The sequence below is a fragment of the Salvelinus fontinalis genome, chromosome 4, assembly GCF_029448725.1.
Source record: "Salvelinus fontinalis isolate EN_2023a chromosome 4, ASM2944872v1, whole genome shotgun sequence".
Lineage (NCBI taxonomy): Eukaryota > Metazoa > Chordata > Actinopteri > Salmoniformes > Salmonidae > Salvelinus > Salvelinus fontinalis.
Genome location: NC_074668.1, coordinates 33,843,108 through 33,863,726, shown reverse-complemented (window position 1 = coordinate 33,863,726; position 20,619 = coordinate 33,843,108). Strand labels below are relative to the sequence as shown.

Sequence of the window (20,619 nt, the reverse complement as noted above, 5' to 3'; positions counted from 1 at the left end):
CATTAGACTATTAGGAGTGTGTGTTTATGTGTGTGCCCATGAACTGTATGCAAGTGTGAGTCTATCTGTTTTTGGAGCCCAGTTGTACATATTTGTGTGTGTGTGATTTAATGATGGTATATACACTTGACTGAGTGTGTCTGTGATAGTATCACTTTGTCATTCAGTGCATGTGTATACACTGTACTGATTGGCGATATGTGTCCGTGTGTTTAAGTGTGTGTGTGTTTAAGCATGCGTGTGTGTGTTTGTTTAAGCGTGTGTGTGTGTATGTGCGTGCGTGCGTGTGCGTGTCTGGGTCGTATTTCTCTGTCCTCGTCTCCAGTTGAGCTCCTCTTTGATGAGAGGGTAATTCCAGCTGTAATTGAGTCTCCATGCTCATTAAGCCTCTTTAATGGGTTGCCAGTAATAATCCGCTCATTATTTTGGGCCCCAAAAACTATCTGAATCATGAAGCCCCTTGTGCTTAAGAGCCACTCGTCAATCTCACTAAAGCAGGGGAAAATGAATAAAGGCTCATTGTCATTTCAAGTCATACATTTTGGGGTTTTGATATTAAGATAAAATGTGGCCTTCAAGGTCTCTCTCTTATTTTATTCCTCATCAACGTGGCCCTTTGCTGTCTGAGTTGAAGACTGTTGACGTGAGAGAGCAACATTATTACCTCAATGACTTTTAATTCAGAGAATAGATTTTATTAGAAGAAAAAAAAACATTACAAAAAAATAATATATCAACAATGGAATGAAGAACAAGGTCAAAAGACAGGGATTTGGAGCGTGAAAGTATGATTGTGCCAAGGTGTCTAAATGTCTGACATTATCTTTGACCTCATCTATCTTTAGAGAGAGCTACTAAAGTGAATATATATATATATATATATATATCTATATATATATATATACACACACACACAGGAGCTAGCTAATTTGATAGGTTAAACGTCATCTCATCTTTAATCTTGGAAACCCAGAATTAAAATCTTGCGTAATTGCGTCAAATGCTTAATTAAGTTCTGGGGTCAGAAAAAATACTAGAACGAGGAGCTGAAATAGGGCGGTAGCTCCACCCCCTACAGGCAAGTCTATGTGCCAAATGCCCCCCCCCCTTCCGAAAGATGCAGATTTGTGCAAATGATCAGTGATCAAATGAACAAAGTTCCTCGTTAGTTGTCGCAACCCACAGTATGTTGACAGACGCTACGATACCAGTTATGTTACATCTGTCCACGAGAGATTACCTCATCTGTAATCTCACTTTCTAAGGACTAACAGAGCTCTTCTCTCAGATGTTCCTAGGCATTGTATAGAGGTTAAGGAGAACTCTATTGAAGGGCTCAGTAAACCTATAAACACACAGACAGGAACGTCAGGATAGCCTCTCTAGGTGTCTATCGGCTTGTTTGGTGCAATAGAATTAGATGACTGAATCAACTGAGTTGGATCCTAGTGAAGAGTTGGTAGTGGACATATCCACCTTTGTCCAACAGTCTCTTCCTGTCTGTCTCTCTTATTGACATGCATTCCATTCAACCTGCACCCAGATAAAAGAGCCACTGAACATACCCTTAACCTCCTAGCCTTCTGCTTCTAGCCTTTTCTTCTCACCATTTCCCTTTCTCTTGGTCAAACCTTCTCTCTTTTTTATCCCTCTGCACCTTTTCTTCACTTGACCCTCATTTCCTCTCTCACTCCTCCTGTTAGGCTAACAAACGTCTGTTGGCTTTCCCTCGGTGGCCTGTTTCAGGGCCTGGATAAAGAGACTGGAGCGTGCTAGGGGGCTGGAGGAGAGCCAGTTGCTTGGGGGCACCAGGAAGGCAGGATGGAGGGGGTCGGGGGGGGGGGACTGGCTGTTACAGCAGATGGATAGCAGTAGCAGTGTGTGCTGTTGAGCTTGGGCCTGGCTGTGTGTAAACAAAGTGGAAGGCTTATAGGTCCACGGCGGCCATTACCACAGCTCTCAGCTCAGCGTGGCAGTGGCACACAGCTCACCTCGTCTAAGCAGGGAGCCATCACTCTCTCTTCATCACACAGCTCAACTCGCCTGAGCAGGGAGCCATCACTCTCTCTTCATCACACAGCTCACCTCGCCTGAGCAGGGAGCCACCACTCTCTCTTCATCACACAGCTCACCTGAGCAGGGAGCAATCATTCTCTCTTCATCACACAGCTCACCTGAGCAGGGAGCCATCACTCTCTCTTCATCACACAGCTCACCTGAGCAGGGAGCCATCACTCTCTCTTCATCACACAGCTCACCTCGCCTAAGCAGGGAGCCATCACTCTCTCTTCATCACACAGCTCACCTCGTCTAAGCAGGGAGCCATCACTCTCTCTTCATCACACAGCTCACCTCGTCTAAGCAGGGAGCCATCACTCTCTCTTCATCACACAGCTCACCTCGTCTAAGCAGGGAGCCATCACTCTCTCTTCATCACACAGCTCACCTCGCCTGAGCAGGGAGCCATCACTCTCTCTTCATCACACAGCTCACCTCGTCTAAGCAGGGAGCCATCACTCTCTCTTCATCACACAGCTCACCTCGTCTAAGCAGGGAGCCATCACTCTCTCTTCATCACACAGCTCACCTCGTCTAAGCAGGGAGCCATCACTCTCTCTTCATCACACAGCTCACCTCGCCTAAGCAGGGAGCCATCACTCTCTCTTCATCACACAGCTCACCTCGCTTGAGCAGGGAGCCATCACTCTCTCTTCATCACACAGCTCACTTCGCCTAAGCAGGGAGCCATCACTCTCTCTTCATCACACAGCTCACCTAAGTAGGGAGCCATCACTCTCTCTTCATCACACAGCTCACCTAAGCAGGGAGCCATCACTCTCTCTTCATCACACAGCTCACCTAAGCAGGAAGCCATCACTCTCTCTTCATCACACAGCTCACATAGCATTTGTATTCAGCAGAACTGCTAATGTTGAGCAGCAGTGTCTTATTACTGTCTAGTTCAGAACCAGGCATGGTGCTGCTGCAACACAAACGACTATTCAATAGTGAACAGAACAAAAGTATCATTCATACTTCAGTATTATTTGCAGTATAGTAACATTAAGTAGTTGATTGGATATCCTCCACCATAAGCAGAGAGGTTGTAGTGTTTCTTTAGGTTCATGTCAGGTAACTGGGTGGATAGTTGGGGAGAGGCGCAGGAGAGGTGTCACTTTCTCTCCCTCTCCTGCAGTGAGTCTATCAGGGGTCAGAGGTCTCACGCTACACTCCCCTCCACAGTGCTACAGACCCACATCGCCATCTAGTGGACATGTATATTGTCTCAAAAGCACAAATGATTATTATTGTCTCAGAACAGAAAATATAACTGTGCATTCCTCCATTGAGACTTAGAATGTGAAGGGGATGTGAAGTGGACTCTCTAGTCCAGGTCTGAGAGAGCATTATGAAGGGCAGAAAGAGGAAGAGCGACAGGACATTAGGAGTCAATGCGCTGTGCAGTATCACTCCCTCCATGCCATGCTGCAGTACAGTGTTGTGCCATTAATACATTGCCCACAGGAACTGCTGCTGTGGCTGACTGCTGCATCTCACCAGGGAGGACTTCTGATGCAGCACTCTGCGGCAGGCTGGCTGGCTCTAGGCACAGTTCCTCAACAGGAAAGACCATTACCAGTACTGTGTGTGTGTGCGCGCCACTATGCCGTAGGTGCCAGTGTGAATAGCCGTAATGACCAATTCTCTATTCAGACAGTTTAGAGGGCTGTTCTTTAGGAAATGAGCACTGTGTTTGTGTGTTTTGCAGGAGCTGCCAGAGTATGACCAGCCTGTTCAGTAACACAATGTCCCCAGCTAAAGATGGCTGCTCCTCTCTGCCCCGCCGACCCAGCAGCCTCAGCAAACCTCCTCTCCGTGCCCTCTACGACCTGCTCATCGCACCCATGGAAGGGGTGAGCATATGTCCCCATGACCAGTTTGTGCGTGGCGTGTATTTGAAAGGAGAGGGGTGGACAGAGAAAGAGAGAGAGGAAGTGTTTATACTATAGTAATTATAATATCAATACTAATCTCTCCCTGTCCAGGGCCTGATGCACTCCAGTGGTCCCGTGGGCAGACACAGACAGCTGGTGTTGGTGTTGGAGGGGGAGTTGTACCTCATCCCCTTCGCCCTGCTGAAGGGCAGCTCCTCTAATGAGTACCTGTATGAACGCTTCAGCCTCATCGCTGTGCCTTCCATCCGGGGCATGGGGACCATCTCCAAGGTCAACATCCTAGTCAAATGACACAATGGCTTTTATTTGAATGACATACCTTCTTTAGTTGCTGTTAGTAACACTCTCAAGCTCCTGTTACATTCTATCATTGACATCATCAGCCTCTCTCAATGTGTCCTCAGAGTCATTCTATCATTGACATCATCGGCCTCTCTCAATGTGTCCTCAGAGTCATTCTATCATTGACATCATCGGCCTCTCTCAATGTGTCCTCAGAGTCATTCTATCATTGACATCATCGGCCTCTCTCATTGTGTCCTCAGAGTCATTCTCGGCGGGCGGGGCCGGCTTCCTGCGGGGGCGTGTCCATGGCGGCGGTGGTGGGGAACCCTCGTCTGCCGTCGTCTGTGATGGACCGCTGGCTGTGGGGGCCCATGCCCTCTGCCGAGGAGGAGGCCCTCATGGTGTCTGAGCTGCTGGGCTGCCAGCCCCTGGCTGGATCCTCTGCCACCAAGGAGAGGGTGATGAGTGCCCTCACCCAGGCCGAGTGTGCCCACTTCGCTACCCACATCTCATGGAAGCTGGCCGCCTTGGTGCTCACACCCAACCCAGAGAGTGTACCCGGCGGGGCAGGGGCGGGGACTGGAGGGAGAGGGGCAGGGGGAGGGAGGAGAGGCAGCGGAGGCAGGGGCAGGAAAGGCTCGTTTGGGAGCAGCTACACCATCCCAGAGAGCCTGCACCTGCAGGATGATGGGAGCGACGCGGAGAGTATCTGTGACAGCCCACCCCTGCAGGAGTTCCTGCTTACCGCTGCTGACATACTGGACCTGAGGCTGCCTGTCAAACTGGTGGTGCTGGGGTGAGTGGGCCAGGAGATTGGCGGCTTGCCTAATATGGGAAACATATTAGTTCAAGTGAGGCTGGAGAGGGGGGAAACCTGGTTCTATTGCAAAATGTCCACTGTCTGTTATCCACTGATAGTTACTTAGTTATGCTGTAGTCGACAGAGCAGTAGTCTAGTATTTGGGATAGAGGTTTACATAACCATGTGTTGGTGGTGTGTGTGTGTGTATATCTTATCTACAGGTCATACCAGGAGTCCAGCAGTAAGGTGACAGCAGACGGTGTGGTAGGTCTGACCAGGGCCTTCCTTGCTGCTGGGGCCCAGTGTGTCTTGGTGTCTCTGTGGCCTGTTCCTGTGTCAGCCTCCAAAGTGTTCGTCCATGCCTTTTACACTGCTCTGCTCAACGGGACCAAGGCCAGCGCTGCCCTCGCAGACGCCATGAAGACTGTCCAGAGCAGCAAGCAGTACTCCCACCCCTCTAACTGGGCAGGTTAGACACATTCTACTTCCAGAAACTCAGATTGGCTTGGTTTGTCACCTTCAACTGAATAGATCCCAGTTCACCCATACTCCCAAGTGTGTCAGAAGTACTTTTGACTCTCACCGTCTGTATCTCTCTCTTCCTCCGATCTTGTGGGTGTGTTTGTCCAGGTTACATGCTGATTGGTAATGATGTCAAGCTAAACAGCCCCTCGTCCCTGATTGGCCAGGCTCTAGCAGAGATCCTACAGTATCCAGAGAGAGCACGGGATGCTCTGCGAGTCTTACTGCACCTGGTGAGGGTCAAACACAAACACACACACACACACACACACACACACACACACACACACACACACACTCTACTCTAAATCCCCCTGTCCCCACCAGGTGGAGAAGTCTCTCCAGAGGATTCAGAACGGCCAGCGTAACTCCATGTACACGTCCCAGCAGAGTGTGGAGAACAAGGTGGGGGGCGTCCCAGGCTGGCATGCCCTGCTGACCGCTGTGGGCTTCCGCCTGGACTCGGCTGGCACCGGCATCCCTGCTGCTGTCTTCTTCCCCACAGCAGACCCTGGGGACAGGCTGCAGCAGTGTAGTACCACCCTGCAGTCAATACTTGGTAGGCACTGGGCCTTGGCAGGAGGACATGGAACTGGAGGTAGTACAGTAAGATGGAGGACAGCTCCAGGAAAAGAACCAAGCCTACATCTCTCAGAATGTTATATGTGTAGGCTGAACCAGTATCTGTGTGTTAAAGACATCTCTATACCACAAAGCTCAGATTCAAACTCCCATTCACCAGCTCTGCAAGCGTTATGTCAAAATCACCAAATATAGAGTTTTGTTGAGCAACTATCTTCATTTACGGCCGGTATGTACTTCCAAAAAATATCTAAATAGAAATGTACAAGCAACTGAAACAAACTCCTATTCTGCACCTCCAATGTAAGTCACTCAGGTCTACAGCAGCTGAATACAATGTAAGTCACTCAGGTCTACAGCAGCTGAATACAATGTAAGTCACTCAGGTCTACAGCAGCTGAATACATTGGTGGTGCCGAATATGAGTTTTTTCAGTTGCGTGTAAAACAGACCTTTTTTGGAAGTACATACCGGCCGTAACGGGAGTAAATGAAGATAGTTGCTCAACAAAACTCCATATTTGATGATAAACTAATGTATTTTGCATGAATGGGAATGGGAGTTTAATGTAAGCTTTCTAGATGTTAGAGAGGTCTCTAATGCAGAGATACTGGTTCAGTGTAGGCCTACCATTGAATATCAAAAGTTACAATACTGCTTATCAAGCAGTTCTTTACCAACACACAGATAGTATAACCTGTTTACCGTCTTCTACTGAACGTAGGGTATATTAAATGCAGCTTGTATGAATAAGGAACCATCTGCTTTGATCGTGTCTCCCAGGTCTACCGCCCCCAGCTCTCCAAGCCCTGTGTAAACTCATCACCGCCTCTGAGGCAGGCGAGCAGCTCATCAACCGGGTAGGCCCCAGCATCACAGCACCACACCATCACAGCATCACAGCACCACAGCATCACAGCACCACAGCACCACAGCATCACAACACCACAGCGCTACTGCTCACCAGTGGAGTGGAGTATTTAACTCCAAAGAGGTAGATAGACATGATGTAAAATGAAGGAAATCTTCAGAACCACTGGGGACTTACTTAACCACTTGGACCATGAAGGCTGAAGGCAGAACAAAGCATCATTATATAATCAGTTAACCCTGTTACATGGGTTAGTAAGACCGTGACGCACGGGCCGCCTGCAAATCCCGCTCTTTAATCTGCATGCTGCAACCCAGCAGCCCCAGTAGGATCTCCACCACCACCATCTCTGAGTCTGAGTTGTCTTCCTCACGATGCCAGAGAGTTAACCCTGTCACTCCCACTGAGGGTTACCCATGTCTACATTAATAATACGGTAGCCAGAAAGTGATTTAAGGTTTTGTTTCCACATTGGTGGCGACCATAACATTTGAAACACTCCAAGCATGTATGATACATGAGGTATTCCTGACATCACACTACATAGGCAACTATGTATGGTGATTCAATGGTTTTGTGTAGTATGTGTGTAATGACACACTCCCCAACAGTGGTGTTTTTCTGTTTCCCTGTGTGCCCTTGGTGTTCCCATTGGACCTGGTCTCCTCTGCTCTTTGTGAATGGCCTGTCCTGTCTGCATGCAACTAAAAGCATATTCTCTCTCTCCTGCCCCTGTCTCTAAACCTGCGGTCTGAAGGCTGTTAAAAATATGGTGGGAATGGTAAGTGTGCTGTGACCTCCCCTCTCCTTTTCACCGCTGCTTTAAACCACACAGCACCACCCTCTTGCATCAGCTGTTTCATTGAGCAGTAGGTCAACTGCATGTGAAGTTGAAGCACTCTGTTCTTTTAGCACATTCTCATATCTCATGCTGGTCCAGTTACTGAGGTACAACCTCTAGGAGACCCCAGTTTAACGCGTGCTGCAGCAGGGACAACAATCCACTGCTGGACTCTGCAGTATTAGGAATGTTCTTGGGTTTGCAGCCCTGGGTCAGTCAAGGTCACACTGATGTTTATGGGCCGGTAGTCAGAGGGATGCAAAAAAACAAACATAGACCATGAATAGAAAAGAAAAGGTTAAGAAGGCGTGTTAATGAACAAAGGTGTCTCTGTTCCAGGATGAATAATCCCTAAACAGTGAGGGTGTGTGGCACAGGTGGTTCCCTCCTAATCTAAACCACCCTGAGCCACTGATCCATGCCCCACAGTAAAGGCACTGTAGTGCTGCTAGGCTAAAGAGCCAATCCTCTGGGAACAAGGATCAACTCCACACAGGGTCAAAGGGCAGATGCAGAGTTACTAAGCCTGCCAGAAACTACATTTCCCCTGCCACAACAAAGATGGGCGTGGTGGAAGTCATTTTAGGACACTGGTGTATGGAGGAAAACAGTTGGCTTGAGCACAACCATCACACATTTGTCAGTTTTGTTCTACTTCATTGCTTTAAAAACGTATATCCACAACTCAGGTCCTTAAAAAGTGGTATGAACCAGTTAAAAGGTATATTTAGCTTCCTTTATTCCCGTCTGACCTCCTGTATTTCCGTCCTCCTCTGTCCCTTCAGCTCCACCAGGTGCTGGTCCAGCTGCAGACAGGGGAGAAGGAGCAGGACTTCTCTCTGCTGCCCATCCAGGTGTCCATCAGTGTGCAGCTCTGGAGACTGCCAGGGTGCCATGAATTCCTGGCTGCACTAGGTGAGATATTGATATCAATAAAAGCAATATCCAACTGAATATAACTTCCTAATGTGTCAGTAGTAGGAGTAGAGTGAAACACAACAAGTCAGCTGTATGTGTGCTAGGTTGGTAGAGTAAATGTCCTGTGTGTGTGCAGGGTTCGACCTGTGTGAGGTGGGCCAGGAGGAGGTGGTACTGAAGACGGGGAAGCAAGCCAACCGCCGCACCATGCACTTTGCCCTCCAGTCCCTACTGGCACTATTTGGTAAGTATCGTATTTATAGATACACAGTGATTAAAGTTGATTGATACATGATAGGTTCATGTATACCCTTACAATTTCGTCCCGCTCTTTCCCCTCCTCTCTATCCCAGACTCCACAGAGCTGCCAAAGCGTCTCAGCCTGGACAGCTCGTCCTCCCTGGAGTCCCTGGCCTCGGCCCAGTCTGTCTCCAACCCCCTACCGCTGGGCTACCCCAACCCACCCTTCTCCCCACCCTGCCTGGACAATCTGGCCTCAGATGCCATCTCCGTCTACAGCCTGAGCTCCGTGGCCTCCACCATGAGCTTTGCGTCCAAGTCAGAGTGTGACTTCCTGGGCCATCGACAGCGTGGTGGGGCCACAGCACACTTCTCTGCCCACAAACACCCACACGTTCCCCGCAGTCGCTCCTCTCCTCACGGGGCGGCTGCAGCAGCAGGAGTGGGCCGGGGAGATGACGAGGAGTATGAAGGCTTCTCCATTATCAGCAGTGAGCCTCTGGGAAGCCACTGTGACTCCCTGCCTCTACCTCTGGGTCATGGTCAGCGCCACCTCCACCGCGGGGGCAGGGGTGTTGTTGGGGGGTCCAGCTCAGGCACTGGGCGGGGTTATCAGGTGTCTGTGTCGTCACGAGGCAGTGTCAGCACCCCCACTTCCCCTGTCAAGACCAGCCTGGTTCCCAGCTCCAACTCTCCCTTCCAGAAGGTGCCAGGCAAAGTGAGCAGCTCAGACACAGGTGAGTCGGACCAGTCCAGCACTGAGACAGACAGCACCGTCAAATCCCAGGAAGAGAAGACTGTCCCTCTGGATCCCCAAGAGCTGGCCCAGAAGATCCTGGAGGAGACCCAAAGCCACCTGCGGGCAGTGGGGAGTCTACAGCGGGCTGGGGTTGAGGGGGCTGCAGCTGGAGCCACAGCACGGAGCTCTGCCTTCCGCTCCTCAGAGACCAGCGCCTTCAGCCGTCCCAGTAGCAGCGCCAGTGTCCGTGCCCAGTCCTCCCCACGACCCAAACCTCCGTCCCGCTCTTCCTCTCTGCAGAAGATCAGCTCTGGTTACAACAGCCCTGCAGCCTCGGAGACCTCCCTAAAGGATAGCAGTCACCCCTCCCCCACCCTGGACAGCCATGCCCAGTTCAAGCTAAAATACCCTAGCTCCCCCTATAGTGGGCACATCTCCCGCTCTCCCAGTAACGTGTCCCCCAGCTCTGGCCACCAGTCCCCAGCTGGCAGTGCCCCATCTCCAGCTCTCTCCTACTCCTCCACGGGCTCTGCCTGCTCCAGCCCTGCCGATGCCCCAGACCTGGACCGCCTCAGACGGGGAGTAATTGATGAGAAGGTTGTGGCCATCCACAACCTGAAGACATTCTGGGCCAATGCAGCGGCCCAGCAACAACAGCAACATCTGGGTCCAGTCCGTGCTCTCCGTGGCGCCCCAGGATCCCTGGTCTCTGCCAAGAGAGATGTGCTGAGCCTTCTGAACCTTTCCCCACGACACTGCTCCCCCAGCGACGCCCAAGACAGCCTGGAGCTGCGGGAGCTGGGGCTGCACTCGCTGGACAGGGGCAGCAAGAACCCCTCCAACGGACACAACCCCAGAAAGATGGCCCCCTCACCCACTATTTCCACGAGCAGCAGCCCTGGTGCTCGCTCAATCAGACTACCTGCTGGCAATGGATACAAGTTCCTCTCCCCTGGCAGGTTTTTCCCCTCCTCCAAATGCTGAGACACTTTAAAATGGTCCTATTGCCTATTTTGCTATCCTGTGTACTGGGGGAGTAGGGCATTTTCTGGAGGGCCACTATTAGTCCATCGAACTTGATTGACAATGAAAAGGATTTGATCAGCCAATGAGAGTGATCCCTCAGAGGCTCATGAATGCTTAGAGAGTGTCTTGTCGTTGTGCCCATAACACTGTAAATGGCAATGAGAAAGACTCAAAGACCTGATACTGTGTTTGTGTGTATGTGTGTGTCAGGTAGACTTCAATGCCAATCGGTATTTCCTCCCCAAAAATTTGTATTTGTGTGGGCCAAGATGAAACCGCTCCAACTGGTCTCCATTCTATTTTTGTTTAAATCGAATGATTATTGTTATTATTATTTGTTATTGTTATTATTAATATTATTATTATTTTGTAAATTAAATCCAGTGTTTCACAATCAGTACTAAGCGTTTTTATATTATTAAAAAAGTGAACAAAACTGTTCCATGTAAAGATGGATAAAGTAAAAAAAAAAAAGATGTAATATTTTTTATTGAAATGGAAACTGGCATTTTGCCTGATTTCTTTGTGAATTGAGTGTCTGCTCTGAAGCATGGATTCTCTTACTATTCAATGTTAAGTACCATGTATGACTTTTTAGCCCATGATTTTTGTTTATTAAACATGGAAACTTCATGACAACCATCTCTGTCATTTATCAGTATAACTGTTTCAATAAAAAATCATGTTTGCTTTCTTGTATTTTTGCCTTATTTTATTGCGGTAAAGATTTAGAATGCTGATGAAAATGCTGTATCACTGCATTAATGAATGAGGGTGGACAAATCTTGTGGCCACAATTATACACTGTTCACCGTGGTCAGTGCAATGACACCTGGGCCTTGCCCCATATTCACAATGTGTCTCAGAGTAGGTGTGCTGATCTAGCATCAGGTCCTCCCTCTCCATGTAATCTTATTCATTAAGATCTAAAAGCAAAACTGATCCTAGATTGGCACTGCTACTCTGAGACGCTTTATGAATACTGCCCTGTTCTCTTTTAAATCTGATTTATGGGACACACTGTGTAATCACACACTAAATCTAGAACTAATCTTACCTGTCTACATGCCTACCACAAATAAAGCTAACAAGATTACCATAGGGATGAACAAGTCAACCACAGGTGATAATTTACATACATAGATACAATAAGTTTGTGTAGTCAAACTAACTCTTTAATCTAAAACACTTGTGTGCTCTCTAAATAGAAAGAAGAGGAAGACATTGATTTATTGTCTAAACCTGGGTCAATTGTATGGGTGTGGTTGAATAGTTTGTGTTATCAATGAAAAACAGACAGGGGGAATCTTGCAAAATCCTGCACATATGAAAGATAATTTTCACTAGTAAATATTGACCTACATTTTTGTAATGACAGAAGTTCACCCCCCTGTGAGACCCACTTAAAAAAGTATCGCCACTCACCAATCACAGACGGTAAGGGGCGGAATAAGAGAGTTGTTCATAAAGGCACATGACATCAGCGGTAATACGTAGCCACAGCCAAAAAACTACGATGGTTCTCATCAAGGAATAGTAAGTTGTATTTTTCCATATTTTATTGATATTACTTTAATGTGTGCGATAATATCATATTTTCGAGTACTGCGATTCTTCAGTTGGTTTTTAGCCAAATTAAAACTTTGCAGATATGTTTCAGAACGCATGTGTTTGTTAGGTGGGAATTGTTCAGACTTGTTTCAGGTTTGGCCTACCGGTGAGTGGGGTGACAGCGAGTCAGCAGATGATAGCCGACGTATCTGGAGAGCAAACGACAACAATATGGAACATAGAGATCTAGTATCGAGAGGGTAAACTTTTTGGCGAACAATGTAAGATATGTAGTTTGAACGGTTTACGTTTTTGTAACTTGCTGTCGATAACTTGGTAGGTAGTTAGCTAACTAAGCTAACGTAAGTTAGCGGAAAGGAGGGCTACTGCCTACCCAAGAGGCAGTGCACCAGTGATTGTCGGTGCTGTTTAAATTTAGGGATTATGGATTTATTTCTATTGCAGCATATTGGATCATATTCCATTTACCCAGCTCAATGTAACCTTAGACAGGTTTAACCTACTACATGATACTCAAATGTTCCTATATCCATCACATGAGGTTGTTACAACTTAACCTACGAAGGAAATTATATAAAGTAGTTGCACAGGTCGAGAGGCAAGTTGGAGTAATCAAGGGGAACGACAGTAACACATTCAATACCGCCTTACACACTTACCTGCATCTAGCTGATCTAGGGTGTAATCATTAGTCCAAACATTTGCAAATAGTTTCTATTGGTTCAAATTCAGGTAAGTTTATCTGTTCTGTTTCCTTCAATTTAATAAGTTAACAAAATCATTGGAATGAACACACTTCTGATCACCCACGCACACAGAGTTCGCTTTCATACGGCCACATACAAACCGCTTCACTCCTTTGCTCATCGTATAATTCCTTCTCGTATCTTTGCGCTCTCAATTTTTCCCCTCGATTGTGGACTTCGATGCACAACACAACTGTCTGTGAGCAGGTGAAAAAAACATTCAAAGCCAAACCTTTATACTATAACCGCTACACACAGCCTACATCGTTGTCACCATATTAGCTAACGACATAGCTACTAGAACTAACGCGTTAGTAGACCTGTTACTATCACGCTGTACAGCAGGGAGTGTCAAACTCATTCTATGGAGGGCCTAGTGTTGTGTTTTTCCTTTCAATTAAGACCTGGACAACCAGGTGAGGGGAGTTCCTTACTAATTAGTGACCTTATTTCATCAATTGAGTACAGTGGAGGGATGAAATCCTGCAGACACTCAGCCCTCCGTGCAATGAGTTTGACTCGTGGTGTACAACAAGAAGTTTAGTAGTTATGCTGACGGGTCCCAGTGGCAATAAATTATTGAAACCAAAAGCTTACCTTGACTTGGAAGAATTCCAGTGTTGCATAGCCTTAGCCAGCTAGCGAACATAGATAGTATTCCTCTCTGTTTGAGCTGGGTGTTTGAGTAGGCTAAATTAGCTAGCTGCATTAGCTAAAAAACATATCTATAAAATAGCTCTCTGCTGCTTAAGAAATTATTTTGTTCAAAACTGTTCAACTATTGTCTTTCTCTTTTGAGTCAACGATTCATCACATTTTATGCAGTGCTATCTAGCTGTAGCTTATGCTTGCAGTACTAGATTCATTCTCTCCTTTGATTGGGTGGACAACATGTCAGTTCATACTGCAGGAGCTCTGGGTTGGAAGACGTCAGAATTACTGTTTAAGTCTATGAAAGGGGTTGAGAACCATGAACCTCCTAGGTTTTGTATTGAAGTCGATGTACCCAGAGGAGGATGGAAGGTAGCAGTCCTCCGGCTACACCATGGGGCTACCCCAGAGAGTGCTGTTGAGGCTACTGTAGACCTTCATTGGAAAACAGTCTGTTTTAATCAGGTATTTGGTGACCTGTGAATATATTTAGCATAGTTTTATCTAAAAAGATTAACTTAAAAGTAATTAAACTTTTTAATTTAAAAAAAATCAAATTCACTGAGTAGGATGGTACTCCACTTACTGCAGTGCACGTGTACCACAAACCCAAGTCACACGGATGGTACCCACATTAAATGTGTCCTGCATAAACGAGGCACCCTTTCTAGGCAGTACATAACGCCCACTCCACTCTCTGTAAAACTCTACTATCTTGTTAAACACTAATTCCCAGGTGTGTGTGTGTTTAGACAGGCGTGCCAACTTTGTAAACTTTGAGATGACACCTGATGAAGTCTTCCTGGCAGGATGGTGATTCATGAACTTTGACCATACTGCTGACCAAGGAAAAATCTGCTTGTCAGAGAAATGACGAGTGCATCAGGCATTCTGCACTGTCAAGTGGGGTGCTGATGATTCCCAGTCTCAACAATCAGTAGGTCTAACCCAGTCTGATTCAGGAAGATGATTATTTAACTTAAAGGGATCCATTGCCATTGCAGCTATGCCCTGCCTCTTATGAAGGCCTAATAAACTAGTACTAGGCTGCTTAGGCTATCACTATGACTTGAACATAAAAACTAGGCTTATGTCTAGGCTTTTTTGTAATCAGTGGTTTAGGGATGTCCCCGACAAAAAAACATCTTGGTCGACCGAGAGTTGCTTGTAATATTGAGTTGCCGTCAGAACTGCCTCAATTGTCATGGCATGGACTCTACAAGGTGTCAAAAGCATTCCACAGGGATGCTGGCCAATGTTGACCCCAAATGCTTCCCACAGTTGTCAAGTTGACTGGATGTCCTTTGGGTGGTGGGCCATTCTTTATACACACGGAAACTGTTGCGTGTGAAAATCAGCAGCGTTGCAGTTCTTGACACATCGGTGTGCCTGGTACCTACTACCATACCTCATTCAACGGCACTTAAGTCTTTTGTTTTGCCTATTAATCCTCTGAATGGCACATACACAATCCATGTCTCAATGCTTAAAATTCTTCTTTAACCTTTATCCTCCCCTTCGTCTACACTGATTTGAAATGCATTTAACAAGTGACATCAATAAGGGATAATAGCTTTCACCTGGTCAGTCTATGATATGGAAAGAGCAGTGTATGTGTATTAAAGTATTCAAAAATGTTGCATTTGATCCCATATTCCTAGCACGCAATGATTACATCAGGTTTGTTTTGGTTGTGTTTACATATAAATGAATGGTAAATAATGTATTGGGTCACTTTGATTGTAAATAGAATGTTTCTAAACACTTCTACATTCATTTGGATGCACCATGATTACGGATAGTCTTGAATGAATTGTGAATAATGAGTGAGAAAGTTAGAAACACAAAGACAAAATGCATTTTAGGTGTCCATCCATTCCCAACATGACTTAGTGTGTGACACAGGGCTGGAAGTCTCAGGCTAGCCTGGTGCTCAGCCTCACACACAACTTGTAAGATCTGTCAGCTTTCCAGGTTTTAGGATGTGACATGGCACTTACAGCAGTCCTCTTCCTAACTGAAAAGCATCCTTGCCTGGGTATATGGTTAAACAGTCTCTGTTGTAATGTGGCCACTGGTTGTTATGCTGTGCTTTAATTGTTAGCGAACTGCTTTCAAGGCTACAGTCAATTGTATTATTATACAGTGTGTAACACAGCCCTATTTGGTAAATGATCATAACTCCTTGGTGGTTTTATGTTGAAGATTAACCATGGATCAACAGAAAGGGCTTCCTGATTACAGGCCTACATGTGGATGGAATATACTTACTTCCCCAATTTATGCACCACCCATCCCCTGAAAGTGGGTGGGACTTATTTATAGTGGGTGAAAAAGAGAGGAGGACATAAGTTAGTTGCTTACAGATAACTGTTTCTGCATTCCTTTCCCAATATGCTATTCCCCTATGTGGTTTTATGCTGCGTTCATAACATCTTGTAAATACCAGCATACGACTGGGAAAAATCCACTAACGCCCCTCCAACTTGTAAGTGGTGAAACTCGTTTATCATCGCTGAGCTTTGAGTTCTCCCATATGCTGGACTCTGATGTCACATACTAAGGAAATTACCTCAAACAGCATTTTCTGCAGTTGAATGCAACAACAAAACATGAATTATAAAAAAGCATTCTAGATTGTTTTTAACACTTTGTTTGTGAGCAGGATGACTATACTTTTAGTTTATGGTTGACGCTGCTTTGCTTGCCATTAGCCAATCGGGGTTCTCAGCGATTTCAAAGCTTGTTGCTCCCAGTTTACAAGTAACTTAAGTGTTTCCCACTTGTTATGAACACAGCATTAGTGGTCATTGGCTGGCGCACCGCTGCTATGATGTCATCTTTGTGTGGGCACACCACATCCTCAGTGGCTCCACTAGTTGTTGGGCAGTCTCTCTGGTTCCCATTGGTGGACCCCACATTGTTCACTTTAGTGACACTGGTCAGTCCCCACTGGTCTTTCCTTCACTGTTCAGGCCATTTCTATCCTCAGGCTGTCACTATTTGGCCTCTTTTCTTTTGGCTCTCATTCATTGTCTTATCCCCCAGCCTTTCTCTCTCTCTGACCTCTTCCATAATGTGACTCCACGTGTGACCTGGACTCATTTTCTGTTCCTGTGCACTGAGGAAATTGCTCATGTGCCCTATGAGGATCTCATCATGAAGCTGAGCCCCCTGCTGCCACCATCAAACAGGCTGACGGGGGCTTCTGCAGTCAGGAAGTCATGAGGCAATGGCCTTGCATAAAGTGAGAATGATTATAGCTGCTATGAACAAATTGATTTAGTCTGGAAAGCAAGGGTATCATGTCTCTGACTTGTGAAGGGGGGAAAAAAGGATGCCTCTAGTCATCTGTTTCTCAGATCGGCAACCAATTCTGAATTCCACTAGGCTCGAACACATGTGTCTTGTAAACCTGTTGGAACTATTCTGTTTATTTGTTGGGCCTAGATGTGACTATGATAGCCAGTTGTAACGGTTTTGACTTGAGGTTATTATTTGGGAATTTAAGGGGAAGCGCCCTATTGGAAGGAGAAGCACTGAGACGGTTCAGAATAATTCAGGGCCGTCAACACAGTGTCAGTCATTAAACCATCTCTCGCTCTCTCTCTCTCTCAGCCGTGTGGGCTTACCCTGTACAGTGGAGGAGGTGAGTACGTTCACTGTTATTATTTAGCATTCTGTCATACTAATCCTACTATGGAATTAGCCGACTATTCAGACCTCTTTGCTTTTATTTTTTAAAAATCAAATTTGATTTGTCACATGCACTGAATACAACTGATGTAGATCTTACTTACGAGTCCTTAACCAACAATGCAGAGTTTAAAAAATTTGCTAAATAAAGACATGGGAAAATATTAAAACAATAACAAAGCTATATAAAGTGGGTACCGGTACCGAGTCAATGTGCAGGGGTATGGGTTAGTTGAGGTAATATGTACAGTCGGAGGTTTACACACACTTAGGTTGGAGTCATTAAAACTTGTTTTTCAACCACTCCACAAATTTCTTGTGGACAAACTATAGTTTTTGGAAGTCGGTTAGGACATCTACTTTGTGCATGACAAGTCATTTTTCGAACAATTGTTTACAGACAGATTATTTCACTTATAATTCACTATATTACAATTTCAATGGGTCAGAAGTTTACATACACTAAGTTGACTGTGCCTTTAAACAGCTTGGAAAATTCCAGAAAATTATGTCATGGCTTTAGAAGCTTTTGATAGGCTAATTGACATAATTTGAGTCAATTAGAGTTGTACCTGTGGATGTATATCAAGGCCTACCTTCAAACTCAGTGCCTCTTTGCTTGACATCATGGGCAAATCAAAAAGAAATCAGCCAAGACCTCAGAAAGAAAATTGCAGACCTCCACAAGTCTGGTTCATCCTTGGGAGCAATTTCCAAACGCCTGAAGGTACCATGTTCATCTGTACAAACAATGTATGCAAGTATAAACACCATGGGACCATGCAGCCGTCATACCGCTCATGAAGGAGACGCGTTCTGTCTCCTAGAGATGAACGTACTTTTGTGAGAAAAGTGCAAATCAATCCCAGAACAACAGCAAAGGACCTTGTGAAGAAGCTGGAGGAAACCGGTACAAAAGTATCGATATTCACAGTAAAACGAGTCCTATATCGACATAACCTGAAAGGCCGCTCAGCAAGGAAGAAGCAACTGCTCCAAAACCGCCATAAAGTCAGACTACGGTTTGCAACTGCACATGGGGACAAAGATTGTACTTTTTGGCGAAATGTCCTCTGGTCTGATGAAACAAAAATAGTACTGTTTGGCCATAATGACCATCGTTATGTTTGGAAGGAAAAAGGCGGAGGCTTGCAAGCTGAAGAACACCATCCCAACGGTGAAGCACGGGGTGGCTTTGCTTTGCAGCTTTGCTTTGCTGTAGGAGGGACTGGTGCACTTCACAAAATATATGGCATCATGAGGCAGAAAAATTATGTGGATATATTGAAGCAACATCTCAAGACCTCAGCCAGGAAGTTAAAGCTTGGTCGCAAATGGGTCTTCCAAATGGACAATGACCTCAAGCATACTTCCAAAGTTGTGGCACAATGGCTTAAGGACAACAAAGTCAGGTTATTGGAGTGGCCATCACAAAGCCCTGACCTCAATGCTATAGAAAATGTGTGGGCAGAACTGAAAAAGCGTGTGCGAGCAAGGAGGCCTACAAACCTGACTCAGTTACACCAGCTCTGTCAGGAGGAATGGGCCAAAATGCACCCAATGTTTTGTAGGAAGCTTGTGGAAGGCTACCTGAAGCGTTTGACCCAAGTTAAACAATTTAAAGGCAATGCTACCAAGTACTAATTGAGTGTATGTAAACTTTTGACCCACTGGGAATGTGATGAAAGAAATAAAAGCTGAAATAAATAATTATATTGTCTATAATTATTCTGACATTTCACATTCTTAAAATAAAGTGGTGATCCTAACTGACCTAAGACAGGTAATTGTTACTAGGATTAAATGTCAGGAATTGTGAATAACTCAGTTTTACTGTATTTGGCTATGGTGTATGTAAACATCCGACTTCAACTGTACGTGGGAATAAAGTGACTATGCATAGATAAATAGAGTAGCAGCAGCGTGTGTGTGGTTCGAGTCCAGTGAGGGTACATTTAGCTTTCCCACCTGGACAAAAGGAACACCTACGTGAGAATGCTATTCATTGACTACAGCGCAGTGTTCAACACCATAGTGCCCTCAAAGCTTGTCACTAAGCTAAGGACCCTGGGACTAAACACTTCCCTCTGCAACTGGGTCCTGGACTTCCGGACGGGCCGTCCTTAGGTGGTAAGGGTAGGTACCAACACATCTGCCACGCTGATCCTCAACAGTCCCTGTTCACCCATGACTGCATGGCCAATCACAACTCAAACACCATTAAGTTTGCCGACCACACAACAGTGGTGTGCCTGATCACGACAACGATGAGACAGCCGGGTCTCTGACCTCCTCCCTATAGGCTGTGTGGTGCCAGGATAACAACCTCTCCCTCAACGTGATCAAGACAATGGAGATGATTGTGGACTACAGGAAAAGGAGGACCGAGCACGCCCCCCTATCGATGGGGCTGTAATGGAGCGGGTCGAGAGCTTCAAGTTCCTTGGTGTCCACATCACCAACAAACTAACATGGTCTAAACATACCAAGACAGTCATGAAGAGGGCACAACAACAGTCCCCCTCAGGAGACTGAAAAGATTTGGCGTGGATCCTCAGATCCTCAAAAGGTTCTACAGCTGCACCATCGAGAGCATTCTGACTGGTTGCATCACTGCCTGGTATGGCAACTGCTCGGCCTCCGACCGCAAGGCGCTACAGAGGGTTGCGTGTACGGCCCAGTACATCACTGGGGCCAAGCTTCCTGCCATCCAGGACCTCTATACCAGGCAGTGTCAAATTGTCAGACTCCAGCCACCCTAGTCATAGACTGTTCTCTCTGCTACCGCACGGCAAGCGGTACCGGAGCGCCAAGTCTAGGTCCTAAAGGCTTCTTAACAGCTTCTACCCCCCCCCCCCCCCAAGCCATAAGACTCCTGAACAGCTAATCAAATGACTACCTGGACTATTTGCGTTGTCCCCATCCCCCATTTTTACACTGCTACTACTCTGTTTTATTATCCATGCATAGTCACTTTACCGCTACCTACGTGTAAATATTACCTTGACTAACCAGTGGCCCGCACATTGACTCTGTACCGGTGTCCCTGTATATAGCCTCACTAATGTTCTTTCTTGTGTCTGTCTGTCTTAGTGAATACTTTGACCTTTTTTTTCTTAACTGCATTGTTAAGTGCTTGTAATTCAGCACTGTAATGTTGTATTCGGCGCAT

At 46.2% G+C, this 20,619-nt stretch overlaps 2 protein-coding genes across 2 annotated transcripts in view; both read left to right on the top strand.

Moving 5' to 3' along the window:
• The window catches only part of LOC129852854 (tetratricopeptide repeat protein 28-like), a 309,151-nt gene extending 297,670 nt beyond the window's left edge, over positions 1-11,481 (top strand). The window contains exons 13-23 of the mRNA XM_055918488.1: positions 3,770-3,914; positions 4,047-4,226; positions 4,502-5,037; positions 5,265-5,512; positions 5,674-5,798; positions 5,893-6,124; positions 6,931-7,007; positions 7,776-7,799; positions 8,645-8,774; positions 8,914-9,021; positions 9,131-11,481. Coding sequence (XP_055774463.1) covers positions 3,770-3,914; positions 4,047-4,226; positions 4,502-5,037; positions 5,265-5,512; positions 5,674-5,798; positions 5,893-6,124; positions 6,931-7,007; positions 7,776-7,799; positions 8,645-8,774; positions 8,914-9,021; positions 9,131-10,740 — 3,415 coding nt within the window. The 3' untranslated portion in view covers positions 10,741-11,481. The remainder of the gene's footprint in view (positions 1-3,769; positions 3,915-4,046; positions 4,227-4,501; positions 5,038-5,264; positions 5,513-5,673; positions 5,799-5,892; positions 6,125-6,930; positions 7,008-7,775; positions 7,800-8,644; positions 8,775-8,913; positions 9,022-9,130) is intronic.
• A 761-nt stretch (positions 11,482-12,242) lies between these two features.
• The window catches only part of LOC129853587 (phosphatidylinositol transfer protein beta isoform-like), a 35,709-nt gene continuing 27,332 nt past the window's right edge, over positions 12,243-20,619 (top strand). The window contains exons 1-2 of the mRNA XM_055919779.1: positions 12,243-12,318; positions 17,370-17,400. Coding sequence (XP_055775754.1) covers positions 12,257-12,318; positions 17,370-17,400 — 93 coding nt within the window. The 5' untranslated portion in view covers positions 12,243-12,256. The remainder of the gene's footprint in view (positions 12,319-17,369; positions 17,401-20,619) is intronic.